Source organism: Mauremys reevesii, linkage group 5, assembly GCF_016161935.1.
Source record: "Mauremys reevesii isolate NIE-2019 linkage group 5, ASM1616193v1, whole genome shotgun sequence".
Classification (NCBI taxonomy): Eukaryota; Metazoa; Chordata; order Testudines; family Geoemydidae; genus Mauremys; species Mauremys reevesii.
Window position 1 is genome coordinate 11639906 of NC_052627.1, and position 21578 is coordinate 11661483.

Sequence of the window (21578 nt, forward strand, 5' to 3'; positions counted from 1 at the left end):
GGAGGACGTCGACCACCAGTCGAGGGAGCCTAGGATACTCGGGGAGATCGTGACAATCATGTCTATGCTGTCTCTGCTCGGGTGGTACACCGAGGTGAGCCACGACTGGAGTGGACGGAGGTAAAACCTGGAATGTTTGGTTACGAACGTGCAGGCAGCCATGTGACCCAGGAGACCTAGGCAAGTGCGAGCCGAAGTTGTTGGGAAGTTCTGTAGACCTTGTATAATTGTTGCCGTCACCTGAAACCGAGGCTGAGGTAAGCAGGCTCTGGCGAGACTGGAGTCCAGGATGGCCCCAATGAATTCTATTCTCTGTGTGGGAATCAGAGTGGATTTCTCTATATTGATCATCAGGCCTAGACGCAGGAATAGGTCCTTGACAATGCCCACATGACGGGTAACTTGGGCCTCGGAGGTCCCTCGAATTAGCCAATCGTCTAGATACGGAAAAAACATGTATCCGACTGCGGCGGAGGGAGGCGGCAACTACAGCCATGCACTTTGTGAATACTCTTGGGGCTGTAGAGAGGCCAAACGGAAGGACCGTAAACTGGAAATGTTGATGGTTGGCCACAAACCGGAGGTACCTTCTGTGTAGAGGATAAATGGCAACGTGAAAATACGCGTCCTTCATATCGAGGGCGGCATTCATGAACTTGTTCAGTTCCCACAGGTCTAGGATAGGTCTGAGACCTCCCTTCACCTTGGGGATTAGGAAATAGCGGGAGTAGAACCCCTTCCCCTTTCGTCCTTTGGTACCTCCTCTATAGCTCTGATGGCAAGGAGCATCCGCACCTCTTGCAAGAGGAATTGCTCGTGAGAGGGGTCCCTGAAGAGGGACGAGGATGGGGGGGTGGGAGGTGGGGGGCGAAATAAACTGGAGGCGGTAGCCAAGTTCCGCCGTGCGTAGGACCCAACGATCTGAGGTTAGATGGGACCACGCAGGGAGGAAAAAGGAGAGGCGGTTGTAAAAGGGAGGGAATGGATCCTGTGTAATAACTAGTATGCCGTCCTCAGGCGTGCCTTCAAAAGTTTGGCTTTGGCCCCGCTGGTGGTTTAGAGGGACCCTGATTTTGGCCCCCTTGGGGCCCTGACTGACGCCTACGACTGCCTCGGCCACGCCTCCTGCCAAAGTCCTGTCTTTGTCTAGGCGCAGGGTAAGGGGGTGGGGCTGGGGACTGAAAGGCCGGCGCAGAGTCACCGGCGTGTGCATGCCAAGAGAGCGCATAGTGACCCTGCTGTCCTTTAGGCTTTGTAGCCTAGGGTCAGTTTTTTCAGAGAACAGGCCTTTGCCATCGAAGGGCAAGTCCTGTATAGTATGCTGCAGCTCCGGGGGAAGGCCTGACACATGGAGCCATGAAATGCGCCTCATGGCAACACCCGAGGCCAGAGTCCTGGCAGCGGAGTCAGCTGCATCCAACGAGGCCTGGAGTGAAGTTCTCGCCACTTTCTTCCCTTCTTCCAGGAGGGCAGCAAACTCCTGACGGGAGTCCTGAGGAAGCAACTCCGTAAATTTGCCCACTGCCGCCCAGGTGTTGTAATTGTAGCGGCTAAGCAGGGCTTGCTGGTTTGCTACGTGGAGTTGCAGGGCCCCTGCCGAGTACACTTTACGGCCCAGTAAGTCCATTTGCCTAGCCTCCTTCGATTTAGGGGCTGGTGCCTGCTGGCCATGGTGTTCCCTCTCATTGACGGACTGGACGACAAGGGAGTAAGGGGGAGGATGTACATATAGGTACTCATACCCCCTGGAGGGTACCATGTACTTGCGTTCGACTCCCCTGGCCGCGGGCGGAATAGAGGCTGGAGACTGCCAGATGGTATCCGCATTGGCCTGGATCGTCCGAATGAACGGTAGGGCCACTATAGTGGGGGCGTCAGCTGACAGAATGTCTATGACCGGAACCTCTATCTCCGAGACTTCCTCCACTTGGATGTTCATATTGAGTGCCACCTGTCTCAGGAGGTCCTGATGGGCCCTCAAGTCGATTGGAGGAGGGCCCGAGGAGGATGTTCCTGCCACCGCCTCATTTTGGGAGGAGGAAGAAGAAAAGCCGGGGACAAGCGGGTCCTGTGTGGGCTCGTGCTCCTGGACGACCTCCTGTTCCAGTGGGATCTGGGAGTCCGGTGGCTGAACCGGGGCTTCCTCCGTACCAGTCGGAGGGGGACGGCTAACTGTCGCCTGTGGCACCCAGTGCTCTGACGGAACAGAGCGAGATGGGATCACAGGTACGCCCTTGGCCTGGTGGCACGCCCAAGGTGTCCAGAATGACCACTGATAGGGGCCAGGGTCCTGGGCCTGGGGCTCGTGGAAGACTTGGGTGGGCACATTCGAATCACGGTCCTGTGCGTATGAACTGCCCGCGTGGGACGACACTGATGCATGTCTGGATGGCCATGGAGGAGCTGAAAAGCCCTGGGCAGAGTCTCCCTCTCTAGCTGGCGTTGCTTGACGCGGCACCGGGGATCGGTACTGGGAGGCTACGAGAGTCACGGTGCCTGGAGCGGTGCCGGGAGCTGGATCGGTGCCAAGTGTATCAGGCCGGCGAACGGGACACTGACTGGTGCCGCGAGTACGACCGGTACCGAAATGGAGAATGGTGCCGGGATTGCGACTGGCGTCGGGACCTGGATCGGCGACGGGACCGAGAACGTCTGCAGGACCGCGATCATGAGCGGTGCCGCTCTGCAGTGCCGACGGAGGGTGGTCTGATCAAGGCAGGCTTGCCGATCGACTGTATAGCCCGCACCGGCGGTGCCGAGGATTGAGGCAGCGCAGACTTCGTCATTGCAATCAACTCCCTTGCCGTGGAAAACGTCTCCGAAGTGGAGGGAATAGTGAGCTCAACCACGGCTCGCACCGGGGAGCTTTCAGGTACCGGACTCGACGGCTCTTGCATGGCCGGAATCGACGGTGCCGATGTTGTCGGTGCCACGGCAGGTAGCGGGACCGGGCAGTCCAACTTAGTAGAGCGCTTGGGCTGCGGAGCAGGCGGTGCGGACGCAGCAGAAGTCTTGTGCCTCTTCGCCCTCGGGGAGAGGGATCGGTGCCGAGCGGACGTCGGTGCCGGCGACAGCCGGTTCCGAGAGGCCTTGGTGGTACCGGCGCGATCCGGTGCCGAGGGAGCGCTTCTTGAAGACTGTCCAGCGCTTGGTGCCGAGGGCGGAGGAGTAAGAGCTGTCTCCATCAGGAGCTGCTTGAGAAGAAAGTCCTGCTCCTTTTTTGTTCTCGGCTTAAAGACCTTACAAATGCGGCACTTATCTGTTAGGTGAGATTCCCCGAGGCACTTAAGACAGGAGTCGTAGGGATCTCCTGTCAGCATCGGCTTGTGGCAGGCCGAGCACGGTTTGAAACCCGGTGAACTGGGCATAGGCCCCGGCACCGGATGCGGGGAAGGAGATAATCCCCGAACCCCTCTGAACTATATACACTAACTATACTATAAACAAATAAAGTTAACTACAACTATATAAATCTGAACTATATATACAAGAATTAACGAGAGAACCATGAGTAGCTAGAGAAGCGGAGGTCAGCTAAGCCACGCTCTACTGTTCCAACGACCGACATGGGCGGTAAGAAGGAACTGAGGGGCCGTTGGGTCGGCAGGGGTATATATTCGGTGCTATAGCGGCGCCACTCCAGGGGGCGACCCAGACGACCCACCGAGTGTTGCTAGGGTAAAAATCTTCCGATGAATGTGCATGCGGCGCGCGCACACCTAATTGGAATTGATATGAGCAAGCACTCGAAGAACTATATCTTTCACTATATATGAAAACACCACTGTCACCAAGCTAACCCTTGACTGAGATCAGTTCATGGATGAAGAACAACTGCTTGAGGTTGAACCTGAGAAAGTGGAGGTTATTCTGCTGGCAGAAGTAAACGCAGAGAAGCTTGTAGCTATGAAACAGTCTCCTTTGCTTGACGATACACACCCACAATTGGTTAGTCAAGTCCACATTTTAGGAGTGGTCTAGGATTCCTTGCTGATGCTAAGCAACTCCATAATAACACTAATAAATAATTCTACTACCTATGGCTAGTTAGGAGATTGCATCCCGTCCTGATGGATGATGACCTGGTCTCAGTAAAACTTACTTTCATCAACTTCTAGCTGGACTATAGCAGTGCAGTTAACCTGAGGATGAAGCCCTCAGCTACTGAGAAATTCCAACCTAACTCAAGCGCACGGTGCATGTCTTCAACCAGCCATCACTAATAAAAACAACTTAATACACATAAAAAGAAAAACTCACACAATTCCCCTCAGCTCAGAGAGAAGATGGGAGACAGAGAAAACCACACATGACAGATGATAGTTACGTCACTTAAAACACTATACTGGAAGATACCACGGTGATGAATGTGGTATAAGAACCAGAGCAGAATGGAAAGTTATCTCAGTATTTGCAATTTTAGCTAAACTTCCTTATAATCATGAGAGGAAATAACTAGAATTCTGCAAATACCAAGGTTGTTATCCAAAGTAATTGGTAAGTATAAGGGTGACCTCTTTGTAGACACACATTCAGCCTGATCTTACTCCCATTGAAAACAACAGCAAAACTCTTTTGATGTCAATGGGAGCAGGAATGGTCCGCAAAGACTTTCTTCTTTGCAAGGATCCTCATCAGAAGGAGCTTGATTTTAACACCCAGGCTTGTGCAGAGAGATGACTGCTCTAATCTGGCCTCCAGGCTCTGCTAAAATCCAACATAAGCTCTTTGAACCATTTCAAAAATTCTCTTTGATGCAGAGAAAAGCCCTACCTCTCACGAACAGAATTTTAGTGCCATCTTTTTGAACTGTGTTCCAATATTTAAATAAACTGTATAGTGTTTTATATTTTTAATGTAACGTATTGCTATAGCTTTAGAGACAATCACAACAGATCTGACTAGACATCAGCTCACTCCTGGCTAGGCAAATAGTTAACTAACAGTTAAGACAACTGTTAAGACAAATACTATATGACACTAAACCATTATGTGCTATTGAGGAATAAAGTACAGAAATACTTGTACATTACCTACGTATTATATTTTACATGATCTAATCAGAATAACACTAAAACCACTCAAAGGCATTTCCAAATGTTCTTACCTATTACATTATAGAACCCCGCGCTTTTTAAATGAGAAGACATTCCATCTTTAAAATAAAATACAGTCTTGCTTCATGAGTTCTGGGGACACCTTCACTCACTTGACGTGGCCACTGTTTAGTAATATGGTCATTCTAATACTCTAAAACAGAACATCTGCAGTACCCCTCAGATACATATATTGTAATAGGTTTCTCCTCTCCTACTAGCTGGGTCACAGGCAGGAATGGTTTGAGAGTGCTGGGGGGGGGCAGGAGAATAGGAAGCAAAAGTGAGTGTGGATGCAAGCAGTTTTAGGGGAGAAAGGGACTGCTGTATAAGAGATTGGTGATACAACATTTGTCTCTATATATTGTATGTGGATGAGTTTGAAAAGTGTTGAAAGAAGCAAATTTTCTAATATACTTTCCAATAATGTTGAGAGGTGCTGGCTTATGTCTATTTCATCAAACTGTTGCACAATAAACTGGAAGTTGTACTGGTAATAAGACTACTCCACAATTTTATGGGGGAAATTATCTGAGTGGCATAGGGATAAAGGCATACTCTACAACTCTTATTAAAGCTAACAGGAGTTGCACAGCTAAATCCTTTATAAAAAGGTTTGAGAACATGCCCCATCAATAGAGTAATATTTAAACTAAACAAAAAAAACACCCTCCCCCAGAACAAAATTAACAACGTTATTTAATTCAGCCTCAGCACAGAAGGCTGGACTAGATGACCTCTTGAGATCGCTTCTGAACCTACATTTCTAGGATTCTGTGATTTACCAAAGCCTTCTTTGCATACCAACTGCTAGGAGATCACTTTCTCCTAACATGCTTTACTTCTAATATGTGGGAAATTCTTAAATGCGCAGGTTTTGCAGAAAAAGCTAATTATCTATTTTTTCAATATCCCAATTTAGGCAGAGCTCTTCTCTGCAAAAAGAAATCTGAAATAAGAACACTTGAGGAAATGAATAAAATGAAGGCTTCAAAAACTAACAATTAAAATGAAGATAGAGTATTGCATCACGAGTAGCATTTATTGCAGAAAAGGAGTCAAACGGGGGGCCAGCCTGCAAGTGGGCTTTCTACAGATGTGTTAGGGAACACACAAGGAACCTCCTCCTGCTGGCACTTCCCACATACAGGCCTGTCACAACTGTGGCCCCACCACAAATGGGGTGGGGAGGAAATAGGTTCATGCCCTGAACTCCCTTCATCCTAGCAGCAGAGCAAGCCAGGCACATCCGTGAGAATATTGCACCATCCAAGAGAATGATGCAGTCTGCACAGTTCCTGTGAACTCAGGGAAACTTAAAGGGATTATGCCTTTCTGAGGCGCTCTCTCTCCCTGAGCTTCCACTGGGGCTGTGCAACTCCACGCCACACCCAATGCAGGGCTGTGTGTACTTTGCACAATCTAGCCCAGATATATCTCATATTGTGTAATGAGTGTTGTATCATGTTCCTGTAACACAGGGGTTCTCAAACTGGGGGTTGGGACCCCTCAGGGTGTTGTGAGATTAATATGTGGGGGGTCGCGAGCGGTCAGCCTCCACCCCAAAGCCTGCTTTGCCTCCAGCATTTATAATGGTGTTAAATATATAAAAAAGTGTTTTTTAATTTATAAGGGGGGGGTCACACTCAGAGACTTGCTATGTGAAAGGGGTCACCAGTACAAAAGTTTGAGAATCACTGTTCTAACAGGTGACATGAAGAAAAAGTGTAAGGAACAGGTATTGCTGAATTGGTACTGAACGCAGTTTAACTGCAAGCATAGCCAACAACTCACTTTGTTCAGAAGCTGTGATTAAACCCTGAGAGTAAGTCCTGATGAACTACTAAGAAGCATTTATCTACACAGACACACCAAAGAAAATGATTCCAAATCCTTTATTATTTTCCACTTATAATTTGTGAATTCTGGTTAAGTGCACAGTCTGGTAATCACCATGTAGGAGATCTGAGCTCAAGACCAGAGCTTATTTTCTTGCTCCTAAGCTGGCATGTGAAGTGCATTTAGCCTGTCAGGGAAAGCAGCACCTCACTTCACACTTGAACAGAAATGATAAGCCTAAGAGTAAACCATCCCCATCCCTATTCCTCGGGAGGCCGTTAGCAAGCCTTGGGGTTTGGAGTGTGGAGGAGTGATGGGGGAGGTGAAATGACACAAATCCTGTGTCCTGCAAGAGCGGCTTGAATGGCCACTGTGAAAAAAAACCAGAAGAATTGCATAGACATTGGCCAAACTTGTTTCTAATGTTGTTAGGATGTATATTAAAAATACCATTAAAGCAACATTTGCCATCCAAAGTTGGAACTCTGATTAGTTCTTTATTTAGTGAAGAAAGGCCAAATCAAAACACAAGTATTTCTGTCTACATATCTCCAGTAATATCAAACCACTGAACTTTCCAGTTACTAATTATAGAAAATCCATTCTTTCAACAGCCCATTCTTCCATTTCCCTCTTTATACTGCAATTGTACAAAACAAGGATGAATAATACATACATAATACCAAAACAACCGCATTTAATTTGCCAAGGCTGACCTTAATTCTAATAGCAAAAGAAAGGCACTATTGTTACCTGAACGTGGCCTCCAGCTGATTTAAGGAAACTCTACTGTCAGAAGTTGAATGACTCACCATTTTTGTACAGTACAGAAAATGTTTTAGTTTATATGATTATACCTGTATAAGCTGTGCACTGACTGGTTTCCATTCCTGAGTTCATCCTTAAGCTTCCCTAAGGGGAAGGTGTCATATGTGATGAGAAACTAGTTTATGAATCTGCAAATATGAAGAGCAAGAACTGAGGGCCAAATCTCTTCCCTTACTCAAAACAAGCAGACCCACTGAAGCACCCTCAGCAAGCATGATCACAATCCACTTAGTTAACACATTTAAAACAACTAGTGGCACCACAGTTGTAGAAACGGAGTACCTGGTGGGTTTTTAACATTTGCCACTGTAGTATTAAGGACACTTAGTATTACCTGCAGCTACTATTATAATGTCAGCTAGTTGGGTATGGATCTTCAGCTGCTCTTTTGGAGTATATCTGTGAGTAATTGTCACTGTAGCATCACCTGTAATGTACAATATTTACAATTAATTGTCATTTATAAAACTCCCACAAAGTATTTATTAACATGCGGAAACGATTCATTAGATTTTGATATATTAAGAACACACATTTGATCAAATAAATTCCTGTCTTATGATCTGACGCATCAAATATATTTCTTTTTTATGATCTGACACCCTTTTTCAGCATATGCAGAATGCTATTGCTTGCCTTCCCACACATACAAAGAACTGCAACCACATCACTCTCATCCTTCAAAAACATAACCCAGTGCAGTTGTTTAACAGTTGTTTAAATTCCTTCCTGGGTTAATGTCACTGAGTTTCATGGAATTACATGGGAATGAATCTGGCCTCATGTATCTGTCTTACTAAATGTGATAGGAGTGTAGCATTGTAAGACCCCTTCACTTATCACAACCTAAAACACTGGATATAAGGGGAGTATGTTTATAACTTTCTCCTCATGTGCCCTTGGCCATTCATCTCTCTCTCTGCCAACTATACACCTCTCCTGCCATTCTGTGGCACAAATTCTGAGGGATACTATGGACTTCTCTATGTCTACAACCTGAGGTAACAGCAGAGTTACCTCACATCTCGGCATTTCCCACAGGTCAGAGTTTAGTTTTCAATGTATGTTTTGGAGAGGTTGGAATATACCAAAAGGGCAACGTGTGGTAATTAATGTTAACAGGAGCAGCATTCATTCTTGTTGATATTTCCCCTCAGATTTGGAAATGGTTCATCATGCAGGACGGAGACATCCATGGCTCTGCCTCCGTTCTATCCACAACAGAGCTTGGATTGCATGGGGATTCCTGGGAGCTACGACAGCAATATGGAAGTCTACCACCAAGAATTTTCTGCTTACAAAGCTCTGCCCCTGGCTACCATTAGTTTCATGTTGGGGGCCAGCACAAGGAGTATCACTGTTGATTGCAGTGGCCCTAGCAGGTTTCAGAGAGGAGAGGATTTCTTTAAGAAACATACATGCCCAAAACAATTAACAACACTGTCACTATTTGTGTATCTGGTAAAATTCCTATTAGACAGACTTGAGAATGCCCGTCACTGTGCCTTCTTAGGGGAAGAAATTAGCCAGACCAAATCATATGGTACTATCAAATGAGGTATCTTGGCTGTCCTATGCCTTCTTCTCCTAAACCCCAGGAGAAGCACAAAGATTGCTCATCTCATACTGCTCAGACACATATTATTCCATTAATATGGATACCAAAAAAAGTAGAAAGGAAAATGTCTCCCAAATCTCCATTTCTGCTTTTCTTTCATTGCAGATGCAGAAAAGGCTTGTTCCACCATCTCCTGTTACTCGCTGTTAAGCAAAGAGCTGATCACTCATCTGTGCTAGAGACCACAGGAAGAGTTTGCATGCATGGCAAACAGAGGCCTACAGTCTTTTGGGCAAACTCAGCAGCTCTGGAGCCCTGCCCTTGCATGGGTGTATGTATTTGGGCAAGGACAGTTCTTCTTTGGCGCCTAACACTAGATATGAAAAATCGTACAATTGTGAGGTACCTGAGAGTAGCCCATCATGCAAATCAAGGAGGTTCGTGAGCATGGGGACCAAGCTTCCTTGTTGTTTTCCGAAAGCAAGGAGGAGATAATTGGGAAAGCAATGAAGGTAACAATCAGCAAAGAAGACTCTTCCCAGGCCCTGAGCCTGATGCCAGCTCTCTTTCTCTTTGCTATCTTCCCTGCATATCCTGAACCTGTTTCACCCCATGTTTTTCAAGCTCCATCCATCTCAGGTCCCTTGGCACATTGTTTCCTCTTAAAATTTTACACTACAATTTTCACTATTTCAGTCCCTGCCATCAGCTCTGACACCTCAGGAACATCTATTATTGACCAAATCTGCACCTCATCTCATTGATGCACTTTTCTTCCTATACCTTCAAACTGTGCCCTCACTGGATTCTTTGTTCTTCTTCCCTATCCATCCTTCATGTATCCACCCTACTGGGAAGGTCACTCCCTCTTCCAGCATATACCTGTACTTTATGTGCTCTCCCACAAGAGAAATGAATCATGAGTACTACAGTAATTGGCAGCAGGGAGACACCCAGAGTGTGGGAACAGCTTCACTGAATCAGTGGACCAGAGGAGGTTACACTGACAGAATTTAAAACGCTGTTGCAAAACCCACCTATCTGTTAAAGCTTATCCATAAGCAATGTTAAAAACAAACAAGGAAAAAATAAAACCAAATAAGCTAAAGGAAACAAACAGGCATAGATTCATAGAAACTGGAAAGGGTGAATCCCCTACAAAGTACCCTCTGGACATCAGTATGCAGATCTGATCTAACTGTTCAGCACTGAGGCTCTTTGTTGATGGGGTCCCTGGGGGAAAAAACCTGGATGGTTGGCTGGCTGAAACACAATTCTAAGTGACAGGAGATAGACAGAAAAGATTATAAGGGGTCAAAGGGAGGGCAGCAACTTTCCATACTCAAATTCAGGCTCTAAGGACAAATAGCCTGGCTGCAGCTGACTCTGGGTGTTAGCTGGACCATTCTTCTAGAATCTCTTAGCTAATAGGTCTGCTGTGACAGAAACGCCCCCAATCATTCTTGTCAAGAATCCTATAGATGAAGCCTAGGCCTTGAGGTTACTTAAAGCTACATTTTCCTCCCTTAGCATCTTAGGGATCAATAAATGAAAGGAAATGCACAAAACAGATATTGTGGAAACAGAAAGGAGATGTTATTCTTTCTGGAAATCTGCTGTCCTGTCTTTCAACTTACTGATTATCATTGGCACAAAAAAAATTAACAAGGGAGAAATCCCACTGGTTGTTTAGATGGCAAAAGTTTATCTTCTTCAAGGATCTCTCTCACACATAAGTGAATTGATACTTTAGGCAACCTGCTTGCATATTGAGACGTTTATATGAGATGAACCTCTTTATAGTTAATTTATTTTTTCCACCCAAATTGCAGAAGAACCAGATCTCTTCTTAGGAAATTAATGCTATGGGTTCATTGATATAAATAATAGGTTCCAGATTGTCTGCATTGATCCATTATTGCTGAGATTTCAGGAGAGAGCACTGAATGCCTCACATTGCCAGGACAACCTGACTCTGGAAAACAGCCTGAGGTGTAGATGCTATCCTGAATGGAAGAGCTTTATGCTGGTACTAATCATTCCACATTACCAAGTGCAGGAATTGATAATGCTGTGGAGCTACTGGAATGTGTAACGCAACTCCTCCGAGCATAAGTAATGCCCCAGCTGAGCTGCGGCCGCCACTGATTTCAAATTTCTTGTAAAAAAAACCCCAAAAGAATTCAGTTATTTTACATCATTGCTTGGTATCCTTAAACTTCAAATGAACTGTGAAGAACAGGGTAGCATGCCTACCTTCCAGTTCCGTGCTAAAACTGCAGTACCAGAGATGCAGTGCTGTAGACCCACCCTCTTTTCTAGACTGATGGGGAGATCAAACGGGACAAAGCCACAGAGGAGGAAATGTCCATGAGGCAGCAATTAGAAACTGGATGTTATCGGTTTCCATTCCCTTAGGGAGAAGAGTCGAGGGAGGGGAAATATAGACCCTGACATTATGGAATCCAGAGCCAAGAAACATAGCTGTGTATCTAATAGGGAATCTCTGAAAGAAGAGCCACCTTTGCAACAGTACATATGGGTACAGTTCTCATTAAGATTTTAGAAAGGAAGACTTTTAAAAAGCTGAAAAGTCCACACCAACTGTCATCAAAGAAACTTCCTCTGAGGAGAGGAAATGCCAGCTTGTTTAGAAAAATATACCTTTCCTTCATGCACATAATCACACAGCCTTTTGAGCTACTATACTGCTGGCCAGAGATTCTGCAAAGTCAAGAGTAGGCTGGAAACTTAATCAGCTTCTAAGGATGAACATTACAGGCTTTCCCTACAACTTCTGAGGAAGGATTTGTCCCTAGGCAGTCCCTAAAGCCAAAGAACTAGCAGCTGCATTGAAGAATGGGCTTCACATCCACAGCAGTTATCATGGGACTTGTATGAACCTCAAAGTAGGGAGCTTTTCTGTTTATTTTGTGGTTAGGTTAAAATACCATAAATATATTTTTTTCCATACACCATTACCTAAACTTCAAGAATAAACTGGAGGAAAAGATTTTGCTGACTAAGGCTTTTTGTGTGATCCTGCTAAATCACTCCACCAGCCTGCAAATATAGTTAGGATTGAAGCCTGGTTTCTAGAGCAGCGGTTCTCAAACTGTGGGCCGGGACCCCAAAGTGGGTGAGACTCCATTTGAATGGGATCACCAGGGCTGGCTCAGACTTGTTGGGGCTTGGGGCCAGGGCCAAAGCCCGAGCCCCACCGCCCAGGACCAAAGCCCAACCCCAAGTGCTTCAGCCCTGGGCAGGGGACCTGCCACCCAGGCTCAGGCTTTGGTCCCCCCTCCCCTTGGGGTCATGTAATGATTTTTGTTGTCAGAAGTGGGTCGCAGTGCAATGGAGTTTGAGAACCCCTGTTCTAGAGAAGAATACAATTTCCTTTCTGAGGCCAGCATCAACTTTCCTGCCAGAGGGATCAGATAGGGAGGTGTTGCCATCTGCAGGACAGAAGGACTTCTAGAAACAGATCAGTATAGTTGAATCCAGCATAGGAAAAGAGCTCCATAATTGTGATATGTCTGTAAAGAATTTGTATCAATTTATCAAAACTTTTAGATATGGGGAATTCCCCATCAGGAACATCTCTGACCTCCAATACAATCTAATCCTGATCAGATAAAGCTAGACAAATTCTATATCTCCTCTCAGCCTCTAAAAAGATCCCCCCGTGCCCCCAACTTTTTCAGCTTTAAGACAAGCCTGAAAATCTGTAGAAAATAATTTAATCAGATTATTGATGCCATCCAATTTAACGTTCCTCAAAGAGTCATTGTTTGAGGATTTGTATTTATTGTACTCACTGGGTTCTTAGGAGGAAGAGGAAACCTTTTAAAGTTTCTTTTGAAAGTGTGTGGGTTTGTTTGGGGGTAGATGTCTTATTCTTAGGAGAAACTGAGGGTGACTATTTTTACTTACTTTTCATCTTTGCCCTTATTGGTGGAGGAGGGATCATTGTTGTCAGAGAAAGAACCACTCAGAAAAAATACAGAATGAGACTTGGTTTAGTGAGATTTGGCAAGGAACAGGGGGTTGTTCCATCAAGAGGTCATAAACGTTTAAAGGGTGGTTCTACTCTAACCAGTGGCTGCAAAAATGACACTGTGGGGTTAGATGCTTATTGTCCGTCACTGATTTCAGATACAATCCTTAATTTTAAAAATAAAAATATGCATTTTAAAAAATGTTAGACCTTCAAGCTCTACATGAGATCTGAAAGTCAAGCTTCTTTTCTTTTCTCCTCACTCATCATCATCAATTACCCTGAGCCAAAATGATGTGCATTGGATTCCAGATGCTCCTTAACAACAGGTTGCCGTATGCTAGGTGGGGCATTGTTGGTGGGATGGTCTTGGGACTACACTGTGAGGTTTTTGATTTGTCAGGGAAGTGGGGGTCAGAATGAGGGAAGAATTCTGACTAGTATCTTATTTTTTAGAAGTCAGATGGTAAGAGGTAGCTGGTTTATGAGGGTAGGTTCAAACGTTGTATGATGCAAATTATAACTCTTAATGTAACCAGGACACATACACGCTTTAAAAAAAGATTTATCCCATTAGATCATTTCACCACAATTAGTATATTCACTCTCATTTATAGATTAAAACAAGGAAAAGGTATGTAAAAATGTATGCCAAAATGCTAAGTTTGAGATTTCAAATTAATAATAGAAAATCCAATGAAGATTCCCTTAGCTACTATCTCCTTGTTCTCAGGGATTACAAGAATGTTGTCCATTATCTGAGCATTGGGTAACGACTACAATGCAGTAAATTATACACATACTATACACAAAAGAACTTCACTTTGCTGGAGGAGTCTCTGCAGCTTGAGGTCTTCAAACCACGATTTGAGGACTTCAATAACTCAGACATAGGTTAGGGGTTTGTTACAGGAGTGGGTGGGTGAGATTCTGTGGCCTGCATTGTGCAGGAGGTCAGACTAGATGATCATAATGGTCCCTTCTGACCTTAAAGTCTATGAGTCTATAACCAAAGATGTGAGTACTGATGCAGATTACAAACATGTAAGTATAATAGATATTTGTAATCTGCAACAGTATTCACATCTTTGGTTATAAAACAAAGTGAAGTTCTTTTGTGTATAGTATGTGTATTATAGTATGTGTAAACTGAGTGTTTTGAGGAAACCAACAAAACCCTTCCCTTGTTTTATCATTTTCCTCTCACCTGGGCCCTGATTCACCTGGGCTGCGGCTGAGCTGAGGTTGCGGGAGCCTCATAAGTACAAAGGGGGCTGTACGCTTCTTTTGCACCTCCCAGATTAGGCTACAGCAGGGGCTGCTCTAAATATGCTGAGCCGCAATGACACCGCACAGAGCCACCTAGCACTACAGTGTGGCTGAAGTGCAGAGCTCCATTCCACTATGACAGGGGCTGTATAAGAGAGGGAGCCAGTTCTGCTGGCTATATGCTTCTTGGGAATCCCCTGTAAGACTGGGAGCTTTCCACAGAGCCATCATACAGGGGTCACAACACAGGGCAGAATCTAGCCCCTTGTGCCTGTAATTCAACCATTTTATACAGACTGATTAAATAGGGATGGAAATCACACCTACAAAGACAACTTTTGGGTTGTCTACAAAGCTCCTATCAAGCTAAATAAGGGTTAAACTGATAGAAGCATCTTTAATTAATTCATCCTCTAATAAGTCACCCAATTCCCAAGTTACGGCCAGCTTTTGGGTTGGCAAAAGCCCTCTTACACACCTCCGCATCCATCTTCCTTTCATTCCCGCACTTGTTTTGTTACGGTTGCTTTGACTAGAAGAATAGATAATTTAACCTATGAAATACAAAGACACCTCTCTAGAAGTACAATACATTTGGCTGGGAGGAAAGCAGCATGTTGTATCTTTGCCAGCCAGGAGCACGCTGGGAGTCTCAACATGGGAGGGAGAAAAAAAGAGTAGGTTGGAGGCACAAGTTGGGAGCAGATACTGTGGTTGAGTTTTATGGGGGGCGGTGTGAGGAGGAGCCAAGGGCATGATGGTGATCTCCTTTATCAAGCTATACAAAAAAAAATGGATTCTATTCAGTGGTTGCGTGAAGCTTTTCGCTGGGTCCCCTTGTTCCCCTGCTTCATTTCCCCAATGTTCAAATATTAAATCCTGCTTCAAAGGCGAGCCAGTGAAAAAGCCACTTATATGCTGAATGGTACCTTATGCACAGAAATACAGGAGGAAAAGGACCTATTAGTAACAATAGTCAGAAAGTAGAGGCTTCATCCTTGACAAATAAAACAAGCAAATTAAGTCCTACAAAGTATATGCAGGGTGAACATTTAAAGACCCTGTAAGATAACACTACCCTTTTAGAAGGCAATGTTGGATGACAGTCTATTGTGTACAATACAGAAATGAATATTGAGTCTACAGAGATATTCAAATTCTGGAAAGAGTACAGAACTTGACAAATTAGCTCAAGGGGCATGAAAACGATTTCCCAATGAAGCAAGGCTCATTGAATTTAAAGATATGTTTTGAGAAAAGGTGACGGCAAAGGAAGTGTTGTTATAGCTTTTAAGTACCTCTGGGGTGAAACAATGAAACAGGAAATATTTCCAGGAGGAGGGTTTTCAGAAAGCTGAGTGAATACTGCAAAACAGCATTTGAAAACATTTGCTGGAATAAAAATCCATTGATGCATTTCAGTGGTAATTCATAACCCTTTCATTTCTCTCTCACAAATATCCATACAAATAACGTTCATGTGCAAGAACGTTCATAGAAAGAAAAAGTCTTACAAATACCTGTGCAAATATATAGTTGCAAAGTTTTGTGACATAAGTATTTGCCTGGTCATCTGGAAAATGACTTAAACAGCTTCAGTGACTTATTCAATTCCTCCCACCTGTATATAAAAGTTTCAGACATCCAATCATGGAACAGAAACAATAGTTCTGGAACTCAGATGTCCAGTCACACAGCATAAATAATGAATTATGGATGGCAAATAGGAGTTGCTTATAATCTGTGAGCAATTCCATAGACTGAAAGATATTTGCATAAAACATTAATCAAATAAGCTTGAAAAAGAAGTTCATACTAGCTTAAGTCTGTTGATATAAGTAAATCTGCAAACAGACAAAGAACTAATTTACTCAAATAAACTATTCGCTACGAATACTTTACACAGTTCTGGATATCAAATGCATATGGAGGAGTCATGCAATCACAGAATCACAGAATATTAGGGTTGGAAGAGACCTCAGGAGGTCATCTAGTCCAATTCCCTGCCCAAAGCAGGACCAACCCCAACTAAATCATTCCAGACAGGTCTTTGTCAAGCCTGGCCTTAAAAACCTCTAAGGATGGAGATTCCACCACCTCTCTAGGTAACCCATTCCAGTGCTTCACCACCCTCCTAGTGAAATAGTGTTTCCTAATATCCAACCTAAACCTCCCCCACTGCAACTTGAGACCTTTGCTTCTTGTTCTGTCATCTGCCACCACTGAGAACAGCCTAGCTTCATCCTCTTTGGAACTCCCCTTCAGGTAGTTGAAGGCTGCTATCAAATCCTCCCTCACTCTTCTCTTCTGCAGACTAAATAACCCCAGTTCTCTCAGCGTTTCCTTGTAAGTCATGTGCCCCAGCCCCCTAATCATTTTCGATGCCCTCTACTGGACTCTCTCCAATTTATCCACATCCCTTCTGTAGTGGATGCAATACTCCAGGTGAGGCCTCACCAGTGCCAAATCGAGGGGAATAATCACTTTCCTCGATCTGCTGGCAATGCTCCTACTAATAGAGCTCATTATCCCATTGGCCTTCTTGGCAACAAGGGCATACTGCTGACTCATATCCAGCTTCTCATCCACTATAATCCCCAGATCCTTTTCTGCAGAATTGCTGCTTAGTCGGTCGGTCCCCAGCCTGTAACGGAGCATGGGATTCTTCTGTCCTAAGTGCAGGACTCTGCACTTGTCCTTGTTGAACCTCATCAGATTTCTTTTGGCCCAACCCTCCAATTTGTCTAGGTCACTCTGGACTGTATCCCTACCCTTCAGCGTATCTACCTCTCCCTCCATCTTAGGCCTGGTCTACACTGGGGGCGGGGTCGAACTAAGGTACGCAACTTCAGCTACGCGAATAGCGTAGGTGTAGTCGAACTACCTTAGTTCGAACTACTTACCCGTCCTCACGGCGCGGGATCGACGTCCGCGGCTCCCCCGTCGACTCCGCCACCGCCATTCACGGTGGTGGAGTTCCGGAGTCGACGGGAGCACGTTCGGAGTTCGATATATCGCGTCTAGATGAGACGCGATATATCGAACGCCGAGAAGTCTACTGCTACCCGCCGATCCGGGCGGGTAGTATGGACGTACCCTTAGTGTCATCTGCAAACTTGCTGAGGGTGCAATTCATCCCATCATCCAGATCATTAATAAAGTTGTTGAACAAGACCGGCCTCAGGACTGACCCCGGGACACTCTGCTTGATACTGGCTGCCAACTAGACATCAAGCCATTGATCACTACCCATTAAGCCCGACATTCTAGATAGCTTTCTATCCACCTTATAGTCCATTCATCCAATCCATACTTCTTTAACTTGCTGGCAAGAAGACTGTGGGAGACCATATAAAAAGCTTTGCTAAAGTCAAGATATATCACATCCACCACTTTCCCCCATATCCACAGAGCCAATTATCTCATCATAGAAGGCAATCAGGTTGATCAGGCATGACTTGCCCTTGGTGAATCCATGCTGACTGTTCCTGATCACCTTCCTCTCCTCTAAGTGCTTCAGAATGGATTCCTTGAGGACCTGCTCCATGATTTTGCCGGGGACTGAAGTGAGGCAGACCAGTCTGAAGTTCCCCAGGTTCTCTTTCTTCCCTTTTTAAAATATGGGAACTATATTTGACTTTTTCCAATCATCTGAGACCTCCCCCGATCACCATGAATTTTCAAAGATAATCGCCAACGGTTCTGCAATCACATCAGCCAACTCCCTCAGCACCCTTAGATGCATTAGATCTGGACCCATGGACTTGTGCATGTCCAGCTTTTCTAAATAGTCCTTAACCTGTTCTGTCACCACTGAAGGCTGCTCACCTCCTCCCTATACTGTGCTGCGCAGTGCAGCAGTCTGGGAGCTGACCTTGTCTGTGAAGACCGAGGCAAAAAAAGCATTGAGTACTTCAGCTTCCCCCACCCCATTCAGTAAGGGTTCCACACTTTCCCTGACCTTCTTCTTGTTGCTAACATACCTGTAGAAACTCTTCTTGTTACCCTTCACATCCCTTGCTAGCTGCAACTTCAGTCGTGCTTTGGCCTTCCTAATTACACCCCTGCATGCTCGAGCAATATTTTTATACTCCTCCCTAGTCACCTGTCCAAGCTTCCCTTCTGAGTTTAAGCTCACCGAAGATTTCACTGTTAAGCCAAGCTGGTCACCCGCCATATTTGCTATTCTTTCTGCACATTCTGCTATTCTTTCTGATTTAAGGAAAAGGTTTAACATTAGTTATGGATGTAGCTGTGCAGATTTTTAATTAAATTTTCATGTAATTTAGGCCACATGTTAGGGGCAACAGTAGTAAGTAACAGGATACTCAGGAAGCAGGTCGAGCTTTCATTGGAGCAAATACATTCACATGGCAGTTGCTACAAAGAAAACACTGGGAGAACTGGTTCATTTAAATACTGTATCAACAATTCTAAGCATGGGAGAACAGAGGCAAATCCTGAATACAAGTGAAGAAAACGGAGGTATTTAACTGGCCTGAATATCTAAGCTGTGAAACAGGTCATTCCAAACTAATTCCATAGCAATTTCTCTTTCTGATTATAAAACAAAAAGTGTCTCAGACAGGGGCGGCTCTAGACACAGCGCGCGCAGCGGCGGCGCGCTGGGGCGGCCCCGGGGCGGGCATTTGGCTCGAGGGGCTCCGCCGGCGCTGCTGCGGCAGGTCACACGGCCGGACGAGGGACCTGCCGCAGGCATGACACGCGGCGGTCCCCCTCTTCCGCGCTCGGCCGCTCCTCCGCGGAGGCAGCGGCTGCGCAGGCCCGCCGTGCCGGCTCGGTGGGCCCGCCGCAGGCATGGGCAGCAGCTCAACCGAGGAGCGGGAAGAGGGAGGGACCGGACCCGGACGAGCGGCGCGCGCGCGCGCCGCTGCTGGGCGCTGGCAGCCCCGCCGCCGCCCCTGGTCTCAGATCACTAATTCTTCTGAGTCTTGGCTGGTAGAAGCCAGAAAACTGTACAGTATTTTTGCCTATCAAACTTCACTGCTCTAATTAGATCAGCATTGTAGACGGGAACTTGGAAAGTTTTTAGCCCTGCTTCCTTAAACCTGATAACTAACAATATAAGAGAACTAATTCTTCTTCCAGGGCAATGAATGGCAAAATTCCCACTGATTTTCATGAGAGCAGGATTGAGCCCAAAGCTTTTCACTGACTATAATTACTACACAAACATACAGAGATGTTCCAAACACTAACTTTCCCACAGAGGCTGCATGGAAAAAAACAACTATATGATTAGTAAGAAGCTTTCAACATTTCATTATAGTAATAATACATTTCACTACACTCCTACTAAACATGACTGAAATTAAGCAACACCCATGTTTACTTCATTTATAAATGACACTTCTGAAGTTCTAACATCAAAACAATGTTGCAACAGGGTAATATCTTATTTAAAATTAAATAGCATTGGTTATTCTTTTTACACTGCAATTATAGCGGCATATCAGTGCCGCTATAACTAAGGAAGCATCAATAATTCCTTAATAAACTTTATTTTCCCTTATTTTCAGGGGGGACATAAATTGAACCATAACTAAATTCCTCCAGGCTAACGTTATAGGTCTCAGTTGAAAAGATACTTTGGTTTTCATTTATAAATGTTGATAAGCACAGCCTAAATAATATGGTATACTACAAAAGTGGTCAGATGTACATACCAATAATTTAAAAGAATATAAAAAAATTAAAAGTAATATACAAGTTTGGAGAACGAGGGATGTATCTGTATTATTTTTTCCCCTAAATATCATGTGTACCTCAGTTTACCTCTGTGATATCACGCTGCCTGGCTCCACTGAATTAAATCAAAGGATGCTGCTAGGGGGAAATCAACGGGAAATGAAACTATGGCAAAAATAAGGTACAGTCCAGAGAACACCACCTTGGGGAAAGAATGAGGAAGCTATCAATTGGGAAATACCCCTGGGCCAGATTCCAACTAGGCTGGCAAAGTTTACTCTTCCGTGCCTAGAATAATAGGGGATGCTAAAACCTTAAAGATGCTGGCTTAGGGAAGAAGGAGGCAGAGTTAGTTGTCAGCAGCTGCCTTGGGGGAGAAGACTCTGACAGAGACACATTAAGAAAGCAACACAGAAACCACAGCAAACCGGCTCGCCCTCTCAACCCAGAGATGGAGACAGCCAGGCAGAAGGGAACTTTCAAAAGCTTGCAAGGAAAGATTATGGTGTAGGTAAAGACCTATGCGTATAAATGTTTTGGTTGTTATCCTTTGTTGTGTGAATTATGTACATTTGGCTGAATAAACAATGCTTTCTTTTGAATGAAATATTTTTGAGTCACTTTAATCAGCAGCTGTTTCAGGCTCCCAGAGGAAAACAGTTGACAGGTGCCAAACACAGTTGGATCTTTTGGGTTTACATGGTTAGCAAACGGGAGACTGAAGCCCAGACATCAAGTCTAAGAGCGGTAGGACCATATGGTTTCACCCAAGAGGGGGGAAGGTAGCTAAACCTCTCCCCAAAGGGTTGCAAGCTGAAGCCTGGTCTACACTAGGCGTTTAAATCGGTTTTAGGAGCGTAAAACCGATTTAACGCCACAACCGTCCACACTAGGAGGCACCTTATATCGATTTTAATGGCTCTTTAAATCAGTTTCTGTACTCCTGCCCGACGAGAGGAGTAGCGCTAATATCGGTATTAACATATCGGAATAGGGATAGTGTGGCCGCAATCGACGGTATTGGCCTCCGGGCGGTATCCCACAGTGCACCACTGACCGCTCTGGACAGCATTCTCAACTCAGATGCACTGGCCAGGTAGACAGGAAAAGCCCCGCGAACTTTTGAAATTCATTTCCTGCTTCCCCAGCGTGGAGAGCTCATCATCACAGGTGACCACGCACAGCTCATCAGCACAGTTAACAATGCAGTCTCCTGAGAATCGAAAAAGAGCCCCAGCATGGACCGCTCGGGAGGTAATGGATCTGATCGCTATATGGGGAG

The 21578-nt window shown here is 45.0% G+C and overlaps 1 protein-coding gene across 1 annotated transcript in view; it reads right to left on the reverse strand.

Moving 5' to 3' along the window:
- The window catches only part of MTHFD2L (methylenetetrahydrofolate dehydrogenase (NADP+ dependent) 2 like), a 72163-nt gene that overhangs the window by 13296 nt on the left and 37289 nt on the right, over positions 1 to 21578 (reverse strand). The window contains exon 6 of the mRNA XM_039539210.1: positions 8098 to 8190. Coding sequence (XP_039395144.1) covers positions 8098 to 8190 — 93 coding nt within the window. The remainder of the gene's footprint in view (positions 1 to 8097; positions 8191 to 21578) is intronic.